The following is a 13100-nucleotide window of genomic DNA, read 5'->3' on the forward strand; positions in this document are numbered from 1 at the left end:
TTCTGGCATGGATCTTTTCTGTTCCTACCTGCAATGGAAAATGGGATATGTCCTAAGTCGATGAAATAAAACATACTCTAAGTAAATTATACCTAAATTATACCTGTGTTCAAAATTCAAGTAATACTCCAAATCACAAAAAGAAATAAATAAATGAACAGATTTCTCTCTGTGACAGAGAATAAGCACGCAAAAAGATTGCATGATGGAGAGGTTAGGTCAAATGGCCCAGAATTCCAGCAGAGACAGATGATGCGTGAGTGCATCCTGTTATCCAGCCAAGGAAGGCTGTGTATTCTTGTGAGCTGTGAAGTGGTTTTCAGCTCCTCTGCCCCCCATTCACATCATCCTCCAAGTGGCATGAAGACTGACATAATTTCTGGAGACTCTAGCAGCAATCCTGCAGCAACAGAACTGCAATTACGGCACAAATGATAGTATTATCATGGAATAATTCAGTCCAATCGAAAATCTGAGAGAAAAACGGGAGAGGTCTCCACAGGAGCATTGGCTCTAGGAATCAGGTGTGGTCCTGGAGGTGCCTGATTCCCAGACCGCCCTGGCACTTCGGCACACATAAGACGGTCCTAAGCTATTAAGGGCCTGTTTGAGGAAGCTTCTAACTGCTGCAGTTTCTCCCAGAATCAAAACCCCCCTCTCTCAAACAGTCCAGTTTTTTTTAGATTCTGAGAAGTTGTAGCTGTATAATATAGAAAATGAACTTAGCTGCGAAACCCAATTTTTCCATATTATCGGAAGCTGGCTATCAACTAGCTTCTTCTTAAAATTTTAAGCTCCCCATGTTATGTGGGGCATTCAGTACCAGCGCCAGAACCGTCGCCAGCAGCCAGAGCAGGCGCCATGAGGATTGGATCAAGTTTGTTATGATTAGTTTCAGTTGATTAAGTTTGTTAGGAAGATTAAGTTTGTTAGTTCCTTGTTAGTAGCTGTTTGGTTTCCATTGTAAGGCTACATAGGCCATTCGGTTTGAGTAATGAATCAAGAAAGAAGTAATCTCAGTTCCTGTTAGTTTCCACCACCCCTCCCGTCGAGCACAGCTACGCGCTGTGCCATTTAGGGCCGGCGCCTAACACCCCAAAATAGGCCCTAAGCATCGTGCCCCTGAGCTTTTCTCTTCACCTGACCACAGGAAGGCAAGCCTTCCTTCTTTTGTCGATCGCGTCAGATCACTCCCTGAGGAAGCTGCATGGTTGTCATTACATATACAGGCAGGCTATCAAGCACCGAGTTAACCAGAACCCCCTCTTCCTGCATAATTCATGAAAAGAGCTTGCCATCCCTCCAGGTAGATATTAATTCTCGCAATCAGTGGTTGTAGTTCAGCAAAATTCAGTTTGGAGCTGGACAACGGAAGCCCGAGACTAGAGTACACCTGGGGGAAATTTTTCTACTTTGCAGTGGAGGATTGCTGCTACTGCTAGAGCTTGAGTTTCAGCACTATCTTGTGGAAGCCTGGAGTTCCTGCTGTAGCCTGTTAGCCATTGCTTTGGCTGTGATCTTGATGGAGCAAATCTGTAGCCGGAGGGACTAGCATAATATGATGAGGATCAGGTATTGTGGAAGGGACTGATGCCGTGAAACCCTAGAGTTGTTGATTCAAAGAACAAACACATGAACATCATGGTTAGTGAAGCCTGCATTTCTGATGTTGAAATCTGTGCTAATTGCTGGATTGACAACTACGAATGTATAAACATCATTGTCTAAAAAAAATGAATGTATAAACATCAAACAAGCCAAACTTGTCACTTCAAAACGGGAGTATACATATCATATCGCAAAATAAATACAGTGCATAGATTATCTCACTTTGTGATCGAATTGTCACTGATAACAGCGGATGAGCTTCTGAACATCTGCCAGAGGACCTAAACATTCTGGTTGCATGAAGTCCCTTTTCTGGATTCCAAGATCCAAAGTTCCAAACCACTGGCAATCCAATTTCCATATTGATGATATCTATATTTTTTTCAATGAAGATTTGGTATCCATACAACCCTACTTGCATCGGTAAGCAACAGAACTGCATGCAAAAGTAAGTTCAGGTTCTAACCCAGTGGAGAAAACAATTAAACTAATTCATGTAAGCAAAGATGCGAGAGCTGAGGGAAAAGTAAAGAAAACTTAGCCTACGTTTATCCCAACTCCCAAGTAGTGTCAATTGAAGGTGGCATCAGGGATCAATTTATAGTAAAGCGGAGGTCTATGTAGTCACTTCTTGCCCTAGCAATAAAACTATGAACAAGCTGTGGCATACTTTGAAGCTCAATTGCTTACCTGACAAAAAGGCATTAGAGAGCAATAAGTAAGCCGGCAGAACATCACAAACCACTAGTAAAAATACTGTCAATGCTGCTCACAACAGAAACAGAGGTACCTAGTCACAGATGGCTTATAAACCGTATGTTATATAGTCAGAGATTTTTTTTTTCATTCTGAACCGTTGACTATTATCAGTAACAGATATAGTAGGACGCTACACAAAACCATATGTGATGACCCCTCCTCTGCCTGGTGGTGTATGCAGGCCAATCAGTGAAAATAATACCGCAAGCAGACAGCCTGCAAGCTGGACTCACTGGTTCAGTTCCAGGAAAATGTTGCATTTAGTATTTATTTCCAGATGCATTGTGCAGAAAATATACAAAGGATAAAACTTAAGACTTATGAGGTATAATAATTTTCCTACAGATTGCACTATCAAATAACATAATTGACATGGCATGGGTACATGTACATACATCCAAACTTTGTTTGGCAACATTTTTTTTTTTTGACGCAAAATTGGCAACATTTATAAAATCATGTAGTATGCATAGTGGTCAATTTGCAAGTTATAGTCCGAAGAGGTCCACGAAAAACTCAGACATGTTAAAACTTATTTACTTTGCTATGCTGCCCAAATAAACCAGTTTTTGAACTGGTTATACAATCTAGCGTCCATTTGAGGCACATACAAAAGATAGAGAAGCATGGCTTTCATGATTAAGAGGTAGAACATTGGCATTACATTATCAGTATTGGCAGATTGGCATCTATGTAGTTTACAGAAGTTCAAACATTTTTATCTGCAACATTTGAATAACACTATATGAGGCTTTCATTATTAAGTTTGCATTACATTATCAGTATTGGCATCTACATACAGAAGTTCAAACCTTTTTCCTGCAACATTTGAATAATTTCATATTTTGAAGTGCTCGATAAGAGCATTGCTCGCAAGCTCTCGTTTAAAGAAGGTCCCCAAAAACTCAGGCATAGTAAAATTCCTGTACTTTGGAGGGTTTTCCGAAGAAACCAGCTCTGGCAATGGTCCATAAAAAACTGAGTCCCCTCTCTTGCCAGGATTGTAGAAGATGGCACTTGAAACTCTGGCTTCTTCATGTGAATTCATTACTACCCGGTGTTCCACGCTCTTGTACTTATCATTAGACATTATCTGATAGAAAGAATTAAATTTGATGGAAAAAATTGGCATTAGTGAAACATCTTCAGTAAGCCTCTTAAAGCTGCGCAAACAATACTTTGAATGTCTTATTATCTAAAAAACAGAAAACATGCTTCTACAAATCATTAACCCAAGAAACATGATATCATTCTATAGCGAAGAAAAGTGCTCTCTTTCCAGGTAAATCATCTTCTTATTCATTCATTTTACCTTTTTTATGTGCGATTGTTGTATGCAATCAACATGATTTTCTTCTTCAAACAAGATGATTCTGGTGAATGGAAAATAATGTAGTACAAATTTTTGTTCTGGCCCCAGCAAAACACAGCTGTTTAGACAAAAATAGATAATGATGGCTGGGGGGGGGGGGGTATAATCCACAAAGCTATATTATATTTAGCAAAAACTCCTGTTCAGAATCACAAGTTTTTGTTATCTTTGTTGTTGTTCGTATTTATACTGAATTAACTTTTGCAACCTGAACACATGTGTCCATCACGATGGTATTCTATCACCAATAGACCTTATGGGGCGCACAGATTCTTTGGAGCACCACAACAACGATGAACTCATTGCTAAGACCCAATCATGGTCAGCATGGTCAGTTTTAGCTGGATTTTAACCCAAATTCTAAAATTTTATACTAGGATTGCTGGGGGTATAAGGAACACAAAATATGGCAAACAGGAAGAAACAATTTGATAAGAAGACTAGCAGAACAGGTTGCAAAATATATAGGCTAATTGGAGTCTTCATTTTGGAAGGACGAGCTGATTTTCAGGAGCAATAACGTTTGTTACATATTATGTCTCCATAGTGTGACCTGGGAAAATGATCAACAAAAAGGTATATATGATGGCATCCTCCCTCTCTCAACTGACTTGTATTAAGTGTTCTAGGAGGTGGAGATACCTCCTCAGAAGGTGGATATTTTTTGCTCCGTTTGGTCCCTTCAAAGGAGACTAGAACAAACCATATTCTGCAGTTGGCTTCATGGCATATTCACAACTAGTGATTGTGTAATTATGTGGGTGGGATATTGGCATCTTCATTTATATGTGTGAATATGGGGATCACTAAAGCATCATTATATATGTGGACTTATATAAGATGGCTATCTAAGTTGGAATCAGTAGGAGATCTGGAGTAATAGCTCCTCTGATTTGCAAGGTTTAGAGACAAAAATATGCATCTTTCTTTAGACAGTTAAAACCTGAGAACAAATTCATTTCAAAAATCTGGAGAATATGATTACACGAGAAATGATATTTTGTATTTTCAACAGTTAAGCTGGACATGCAGGCAAAATGATAACAGTTGCACACAATCCAACGGCTATGGAGCTATCACAGGGTAGAGTGTTTTAATCATGGCCTAACACAGTGCTAAAGGTTTATACGACCATGCTGCGGAACCACAAAAACGTATTCTTACTCATACCATGAAACTGAACATTTTCTTGTGTTTTAATTCTTTTTAACCAATTTAAGTCTCACAGTATAAAGCTAACCTATGCACAAATTTCAGTACCAGGAGCAGTTGCTTTGTTTCTAATTGATGTTGAATGTAACAAATTTCGTCAAAAACATCCTTAATATGCCAGGAGTGCAAGGTCCCCATCGGTTGGTCTAGGCTTATTATAAGCCATAGCGGCTTATTAGCGTTTATAAAATGATATGTGAGTAAAACTTTTGTATATATGTTCTTAGTGATTGAAAAGCCAAAGTTAAAAAAAAACTATGTTGAAAAAAATCAAATTCAAATTCAAGTTTTTAAATTCAAATTTTGGCTTTGGCTTATAAGCTATAGGGCAAACGATGAGGCCCCAATTCAAATACATATGAGATGAATTCAACCGAACCGACTACGGATCGAATTTGGGAGTTTAGGTACCAATTGAATGAATTTTACCTGCAATAGGTCCCCAACATTGATCATAAGAGCGCCGGGCACAGGCTTCGCATCTACCCAGTAGCTCTCCCCATCCTCGTTCGTGTGCTTCACCTGCAGGCCACCGACATCATCCTGCGCGAGGATGGTGAGCACGACGGGGTCCGTGTGCGGGACGACCCCCATGGTGCGCTCGGGCTCAGGGCACACCGGGTAGTAGTGGCACACCATCACTCTCCCCTCGAGGCAGGAGGCCTCCTCCAGCGCGTCGGCGGCGAGGCCGAGCCCCTCGCAGAGCAGCGCCATGACGGCGCGGGACACGGCGGTGGCGTGCGCGTCCCAGCCGACGACCTCGGCGCGGCACGCCGCCGGGATGCGCCCCGTGTCGGGGCGCGAGGGCCCGAACGTGACCTCGATGGTGTCGCGCCAGCTCGCGGCGCCGGACCGGTACAGGTCGAAGTTGGAGAAGTAGTCCACCCCGCCGTCCACGGAGCGGCCGTAGTGCGCGGCGCGCTCCGTGGCCGGGAGTTCGTTGAAGGCGCGCGTGGCGGCGAGGAGCCCGTCGGTGAAGCCGGGGGGGACGAGGGCGTGGTGGTTGACGAGGTAGAAGAACCCCCACTCGCGCGCGGCCCCCGCCGCGGCCTCGGCGGCGAGCGGCGCGGGGAGGGAGAGGTCGACGACGGGGATGGAGACGCCGGGTGGAGCGAGCGGGACGGAGGCGTAGGGGTCGGGGTGGCGGAAGATGTCCGGGACGGCGGAGACACCGGACTCGACGAGGCCGCGGACGCCGGTGCGTGTCTCGTCGAAGGCCTTGACGAGGGCGGCGCGGCCCGTTGCCGCGGCGGCGGCGGCGGAGGACGCCATGGTCGCCGCCTCGCCGGCTTGATGACGAACTGGATAGCTTTCGTGTGGATTGAGACAGATAACAGAACAGAGTTGAGAGAGAAAAGAAATCAAGAGAGAATTGCATCTACACCAGAAACATTTGGATGGTAGCAGCAGCAGCAGTTGTGGTCATGATGAAGCTACTTGGAGGCATGGGCTTGCGAGCGAGCGAACGGCATCGTTGGCGGTGGAATGGCTCAGAGGCTCAGAGCTAGGAAAGTGAGGAGGAGGGCGAAGGAGTCAGCACTCAGCAGCGGGAGGGCAAGCGGCTGCGGCGCCATGGTCTTCGTCGTCCTGCCAAACAACCGCCATGGATTCCGTAGGTAGTGAAGAGTGGCTGGGTCGCCATCGGTGGGCGGCGGCGCTTGAAAGAGGTTGAAAAGGAAGCCGATGAAGTTGAGATATTTAATTATTTGCCACTGTTACAAATCCTTAATTACCACATTTTAAAAGTGGCAAAAAGTTAAATGACCCAATAAAGTTAAAGAATAAGGAAGAAAATATATTTTTTATATTCCGTGTTAACAGAAAGTAACATAGTCGCGGTAACACTATTGTGGTATGGGAGGCCTTTTTTTTACCGTATTTAGATTTGTCTGTGTAGCTTAAAATTATAAGAAAGAAACAGCTAATGAGAATATAGAGAAACTGGGAAACACAGAGTTTAACTTCTAAGAATATATAGTTAATCCAGAAAATAAACTAGTTTATTTCTGGATTTTTACAACTACTACAAGTTATCAGAATCTGTGTGAAAATCCGAACCATTTAGGGAGAATCTCTATATACCAGAATCTCCCCCAAACAGAGCATTAGAAACTATATTTTCAATTGAATATAAACATACTTAAAATAAGATCATTAGCGTAAAATAAATTTTATTTTAATTATTACAAACGTCTATATATAAAATTTCAATGGGTTTATTTGATATTTTAAAACAATCTCCATATAAATTTTTTTCGCTCCAAACGTCTCGTTTAGCAGTTTGAAAAACGTGCTAACAAAAATAAGATAAAATTCGTATCTTAACTAGAAAAAAATACCATCTAAATATTGGTGGTATCCGTAATTTTCTTTCAAAAAAAAAGGAACCAACAGCAACGACAAACAAACATACTCCTTTTTTTCCATTAAAACTAAATCTATTACGAAACATGGTATATGCTAGTAATACAAATTTGAATAATCTTCTTTAGATTTATAGCACTATAATGTATCACATCCCGTATTTCTTTTTAACAGGAAGATGTGCTAGCAAGCAGAGAGTTTGGTGGAATCATGATAGTGACCCAACTTGGTAGACGAAGTTCCTCATGCCCTATAATCTTCAGGTAGGATCGAAGGAGTATCAATCAATACAAAGTCCCTCACATCACACTCGGTTTGATTTGTTATTTTTCTTTGATTTTCAGGAAATATAGTGTTTTATAGACTATAAACAATCTAATGTCTTAAAACTAACTCACAATTGAAGCTATGAGAGCATTTTGCGCTTGTGTGGCCACCGCCACGTTGCGACACAGTACCACGCACTAGAACTCAGTGGGATTCTTTTTGCAAAAAGAAAAACCTCTCTTTTATTGAAATTTTGTTACAAATTTCTTATTGTATGATTTCCGGTTTTTTTTGTCTTTAGGCCCTCCATGTCGTGGAATATCCAATATTAAGAAGAAAAAAATTGAAAAATAGGACCATGTTTGGAAACATGGAAAACTAGGATGTTCTTAAGTAAAATCTTGCATCCCTATCCCCTTTCCCCCAAAACCCTAACTGCCATTGTTCCCCCGCCCCTTTCCTCTCGCTCACTCTCTTCCCTAGCCGTCGCTGCCACCTCCTCCTCACACCCTCCCTCCTCCGCTTTGGTTGGTCGCTTACTCCTAGCTTGCTTCGCCACCAATGTCCACTCTCACAGCGCCGCATCGAAAAAAGATAGAAGAAGCACAACAAAGCAACAGAATGCATCTGTAGTCATCTCTCACATTTATTTTTTTTAATATACTTGATGTGCATAAAGCAAACGGAAAGAAAATGCATGTATAGCTAGTGAGAGACTTCGAGGGCTTCATTCTAGTAGCTAAACTTCTGATAGTTTCAATGAATGAGTGCTGGACAGCGTAGCCGCGTATAGAGACGAGATCCAACCATTCATCTATGCGGCCGGTCGTGATAGCTTGGGCAAGGCGGGACGGCAACCGCGATGCGCGAGCATGTTTCAGGGGTAGTGCTTGCTTGAAGAAAAGACAGGAGGCCATCAGACAGTTCAGAGAGGCCATGTTAAATTGTGTAGTACAGAGACATACTATAAATATTGGTTTATTATATTGAGTTTCATACTATGAATATTGGTTTATTATATTGAGTTTCAGTGTACCTGTTGTCAACACTTATCCTTGAAAGGTGGAAAATACATTAAAGTGATATATTGAATTTTGGACTCTATCCTTACGGCATACCCTCAAATCTATTTGTTGTTTAACGATGATTCCCCCTTAGGATCTATTTGATGTTTTACAATGATTCTCTGGAGGATCATTCAAGGGAGGGAAGCAATGCACTCGTGCCAATAGAACACACACATATTCTATTGCTAAACAGACCACGTGCACATAGGCATGAGCACATCACACACGTGTGCACATATATCTAAACCATATATTATAGTCACAAATGGCTTATTAACCATATGTTATAGTTAGAGATGAATTTTCTTTTCTGAACTGTTAACTATTACTCCCCCTTTTCATATTATAAATCGTTTTGACTTTTTTAAAGTCAAACTTCTTGAATGTTTGACCAAAATTATAAAAAAATATAGTATCATTTATAACACCAATTTAGTTTTATTACATCCAACATTGAAAATATCTTGATAGTTTCTTTGTTTTGTGTTGAAACTATGTTAAATCTAAAAACATTAACTTTAAAAAAAGTCAAAACAACTTATAACGTGAAACGGAGATAGTATCATTGAAAGCAATACTGCAAGCGGACTAATCAGCCTGCCAGCTGGACTCGCTGGCTCAGTTCCAAGCCCACCGCTGCATTTAGTATTTATTTACAGAATACAGATGCATTGTGCAGAAAACATAGAAAGGATAAAATCGAGACTATTATGAGGTATGGAGGTATAATAATTTTCCTACACATAGAAGTATCAAATACCATTATTGGCATGGCATGGCTACATGTACATACATCCAAGCTTTGAATGGCAACATTTATAAAATCCTGTAGTAGTGATCGATTTGCAAGTTCTAGTCCAAAAAGTTCCACGAAAAATCAGACATGTTAAAACTTATTTACATTGCTGGGCTGCGCAAATAAACCAGCTCTTGAAATGGTTGTACAATCTAGCATCCATGTGAGGCATATACAAAAGATACAAAGGCACGACTTTTATGATCAAGTAGAACCATGGCATTACATTATCGGCAACGGCATCAATGTAGTTTATAGAAGTTTAAACCTTTTATCTATTTGAAGAACACTCTATGAGGCTTTTATGATTAAGAAGTAGAACACCAACATCACACTATCAGTATCGACATCTACAAAGTTCACAGAAGTTTAAACCTTTTTATCTGCAACATTTGAATAACTTTATATTTTGAAGTGCTCGATGAGAGCTTTGCTCGCAAGGTCTCGTTTAAAGAAGGCCCCCAGAAACTCAGACATAGTAAAATTCCTGTACTTTGGTGGGTTTCCCGAAGAAATCAGATCTGGCAATGGTCCATAAAAAACAGAGTCGCCTCTCTTGCCAGGATTGTAAAAGATGGCGCTTGAAACTCTGGCTTCTTCATGCGACTTCATTACTACCCGGTGTTCCACACTCTTGTACTTATCATTAGACATGATCTGACAGAAAAATAAGTTGATGGAAAAAATTGGCATTAGCGAAACATATTCAGGAAGCCTCTTTCCAGGTAACCATTAACAACAATTTGAATGTCTTAGCTATCTGCAAAACAGAGAACACGCTTCTACGAAATCATTAACCCAATAAATGTGATATCAAGCTGTAATGAAGCTGTAATGTGATATCTCTTTCCAGGTAAATCAATTGTTTATTCGTTCATTTTACCTTTTATGTGTGATTGTTGTATGCAGTCAACATGATTTTCTTCTTTCATTATGATTCTGGTGAATGGAAAACTATATAGTACAAATTTCTGTTCTGACCCAGCAAAGAACAGCTGTTTAGATAAAATTAAAAAATAGATAATGATGGCTGGGGGGATTGTAATCCACAAAGATATTATATTCAGCGAAAAGTTCAGAATCACATGTTTCTGTTATCTTTGTTGTTGACGTACTTCTACTTTTTTTTCTTGACCAATGCATGAGAACGGTGTGCCATTTCATTAAAAGTAGGAGGAAAGAAAACAAAACTAGCGGTAGGGAAGATCTTACCATGATAAATACACCCAACCCGCACACAGCAGAGAGGCATTTAAATATTTGTCACGCTTAGATTTAGCGTTTAATTATTTGCCATGCATATATCAATCACATGTCGGCCACGACCAAAGCAACTGATACCAACAAGAGGCCTAGGCAAATGACCAGAGGAGCAGACTGTGGAGTCCCTTAGCTCCTGCCATGCACCACAAAACTCTTTCATTTGTCACCATATGAACAACCATGCTAAGGTTTGGTTGGTAACTAATGTTGCCACACATTTTTTACTAAGGTGGCTAAGCTTAGTCTTGTCACACTTTTGTGGCAAACAAAATGACAAACTAAGCTTAAGCAAAGTTAAGAAAAAAAATAGTGTATGACATGTGGACCAGGTGGCTAAGAGTTAGTCAAAATAGAGTCATGGCAAGGACCAAAAATTGTTCACTAAAACTATGGTTTGCCTAAGATTAGGTGTGACAAATTTAGTTGCCAGCCAAACAGACCCTAAATTAAGGTTAGGTGTGACACGATCGCATCTATGCTTCCACAATTCCCCTGCAACAAGCGTAACGAGAGAATTCAGGCCCTTCTGGAGTTCCTTAGGCACTTTCTTGACAGTAGCATACCACCAGCTAGAGAAATGGTTATACTGAATTAACTTATGCAAAAAATAGTGCACTACTGCATGGCGGAGTTCCTACCTCTCCCATACAAAAAAAAATAAAAAATAAAATCAAGATGGTATTCTATCACCCATAGGCCAGAGTCCTTGTGGGGCACACAGTTTCTTTGGAGCACCACACCATCGATGACTCCATTGCTAAAACCCAATCATGGGAAAAATACTAAAATTGCTGGAGTTTGAGGAGCAGACTAGCAGAACAAGTTGCAAATATATAGCCCTAATTGGGGTCTTGATTTCGGTTATTACATTCCGGTCTAATATTTTGGAAGAATAAGCTGAATATCATCAGGAGTAATAATTACAATATTTTTTGCATATAACATTAATACTGTGAAATGGGGATCACTAAAGCATCCCTATATATGCGGTGGACTTGTTGACATCATAGGTATGTGTCATTAAGTTGGAATCAGGAGATAGCTTATAGCTCCTCTGATTTGCTAGGATTCGAGACAAGAAAACTATATATCTTTTACTATAGACAGTTAGAAACTGAACATTTTCTTGAGTTTTAACCACTTAAAGTCTCACGAAACAAAGCTAATTTGTGCACAAATTTAAGTACCAGGAGCAGTTGCTCTTTGTTCCTCATTGATGTTGCCTGTAACAAATTCTGTACTACTCGTAGCAAATAGTCTTAACATGCAGGAGTATGATTCATAAACATATGAGATGAATTGGATCATACTGACAGAACTTGAGTTGGATTGGATTGCATTGCTTACCAATCGAGTGAATTTTACCTGCAATAGGTCCCCGACATTGATCACAAGAGCGCCAGGCACAGGCTTGGTATCCACCCAGTAGCTCTCCCCATCCTCGTTCGTGTGCTTCACCTGCAGGCCACCGACGCCGTCCTGCGCGAGGACGGTGAGCACGCCGGGGTCCGTGTGCGGGACGATCCCCATGGTGCGCTCGGGCTCAGGGCACACCGGGTAGTAGTGGCACACCATCAATTTCCCCTCGAGGCAGGAGGCCTCCTCCAGCGTCTCGCCCCGGAGGCCGAGCCCCTCGCAGAGCAGCGCCATGACGGCGCGGGCCACGGCGGTGGCGTGCGCGTCCCAGCCGACGACCTCGGCGCGGCACGCCGCCGGGATGCGCTCCGCGTCGGGCCGCGAGGGCCCGAGCACGACCTGGATCGTGTCGCGCCAGCTCGCGGCGCCCGACCGGTACAGGTCGACGTTGGAGGAGTAGCTGACCCCGCCGTCCACGGAGCGGCCGTAGTGCGCGGCGCGCTCCGCGGCGGGGAGCTCGTTGAAGGCGCGGACGGCGGCGAGGAGCCCGGCGGTGAAGCCGGAGGGGACAAGGGCGTGGTGGTTGACGAGGTAGAAGAACCCCCAGTCGCGCGCGGCTCCCGCCGCGGCCTCGGCGGCGAGCGGCGCGGGGAGGGAGAGGTTGACGACGGGGATGGAGACGCCGGGTGGAGCGAGGGGGACGGAGGCGTAGGGGTCGGGGTGGCGGAAGATGACCGGGACGGCAGAGACGCCGGACTCGACGAGGCCGCGGACGCCGGTGCGTGTCTCGTCGAAGGCCTTGACGAGGGCGATGCGGTCCGTTGCCGCGGCGGCGGCGGCGGAGGACGCCATGGTCGCCGCGTTGTTGATGGCGATGGAGTCTTGGAGTTTGGAGAGACGTGGACAGTGTGGAGGGCAAGAAGGCAAGAACAGTAGCAGCAAAGCAAAAGACGTTGCCGGCAAGCTGGGAGTTTGGTGAATAGAAAAGCGATCGGTTTGATTACGATACCATTAATTAAATATCTAGTTTTTTAAG

The 13100-nt window shown here is 42.7% G+C and overlaps 2 protein-coding genes across 8 annotated transcripts; both read right to left on the bottom strand.

Annotated features, from left to right (window-relative positions):
- Positions 1-1249: 1249 nt before the first annotated feature.
- Positions 1250-6594, bottom strand: LOC4340666 (1-aminocyclopropane-1-carboxylate oxidase homolog 4). 6 transcript variants are annotated; one of them, XR_001546611.3, is made up of 6 exons: positions 5381-6594; positions 3180-3460; positions 2399-2599; positions 2155-2298; positions 1831-2044; positions 1250-1603 (listed from the first exon to the last, which is right to left on the bottom strand). XR_001546611.3 is itself a non-coding variant. In XM_015786977.3 (3 exons), exons 1-2 carry the CDS (start codon positions 6221-6223, stop codon positions 3206-3208), a joined length of 1098 nt encoding a protein of 365 aa, XP_015642463.1. In that variant the 5' UTR covers positions 6224-6594; the 3' UTR covers positions 2997-3089; positions 3180-3205. The 6 variants fall into 6 exon arrangements, 2 of the variants coding, with proteins under 2 accessions (XP_015642463.1, XP_015642461.1); XR_001546610.3 differs by lacking the exon at positions 2399-2599; XR_010742045.1 differs by lacking the exon at positions 1250-1603 and having other exon boundaries at positions 1726-2044; positions 2399-2590.
- Positions 6595-9533: 2939 nt separating this feature from the next.
- LOC4340667 (1-aminocyclopropane-1-carboxylate oxidase homolog 4) lies at positions 9534-12981 on the bottom strand. 2 transcript variants are annotated; one of them, XM_015786974.3, is made up of 2 exons: positions 12074-12981; positions 9534-10102 (listed from the first exon to the last, which is right to left on the bottom strand). In XM_015786974.3, exons 1-2 carry the CDS (start codon positions 12914-12916, stop codon positions 9848-9850), a joined length of 1098 nt encoding a protein of 365 aa, XP_015642460.1. In that variant the 5' UTR covers positions 12917-12981; the 3' UTR covers positions 9534-9847. The 2 variants fall into 2 exon arrangements, with proteins under 2 accessions (XP_015642460.1, XP_015642459.1); XM_015786973.3 differs by having other exon boundaries at positions 12056-12981.
- Between the last annotated feature and the right edge of the window lie 119 nt (positions 12982-13100).

The sequence above is a fragment of the Oryza sativa genome, chromosome 6 (assembly GCF_034140825.1).
Source record: "Oryza sativa Japonica Group chromosome 6, ASM3414082v1".
NCBI lineage: Eukaryota > Viridiplantae > Streptophyta > Magnoliopsida > Poales > Poaceae > Oryza > Oryza sativa.

What these genes read in the sequence shown, in the direction of transcription:
- LOC4340666 (XM_015786977.3), bottom strand. Translation starts at nt 6,223, where the DNA reads ATGGCGTCCTCCGCCGCCGCCGCCGCGGCAACGGGCCGCGCCGCCCTC. An exon ending in ATGTTGGGGACCTATTGCAG is followed by an intron (nt 3,461 to 5,380) that starts GTAAAATTCATT and finishes TCTTTCTATCAG; the next exon opens with ATAATGTCTAATGATAAGTA.
- LOC4340667 (XM_015786973.3), bottom strand. Translation starts at nt 12,916, where the DNA reads ATGGCGTCCTCCGCCGCCGCCGCCGCGGCAACGGACCGCATCGCCCTC. An exon ending in AGGTAAAATTCACTCGATTG is followed by an intron (nt 10,103 to 12,055) that starts GTAAGCAATGCA and finishes TTTTTCTGTCAG; the next exon opens with ATCATGTCTAATGATAAGTA.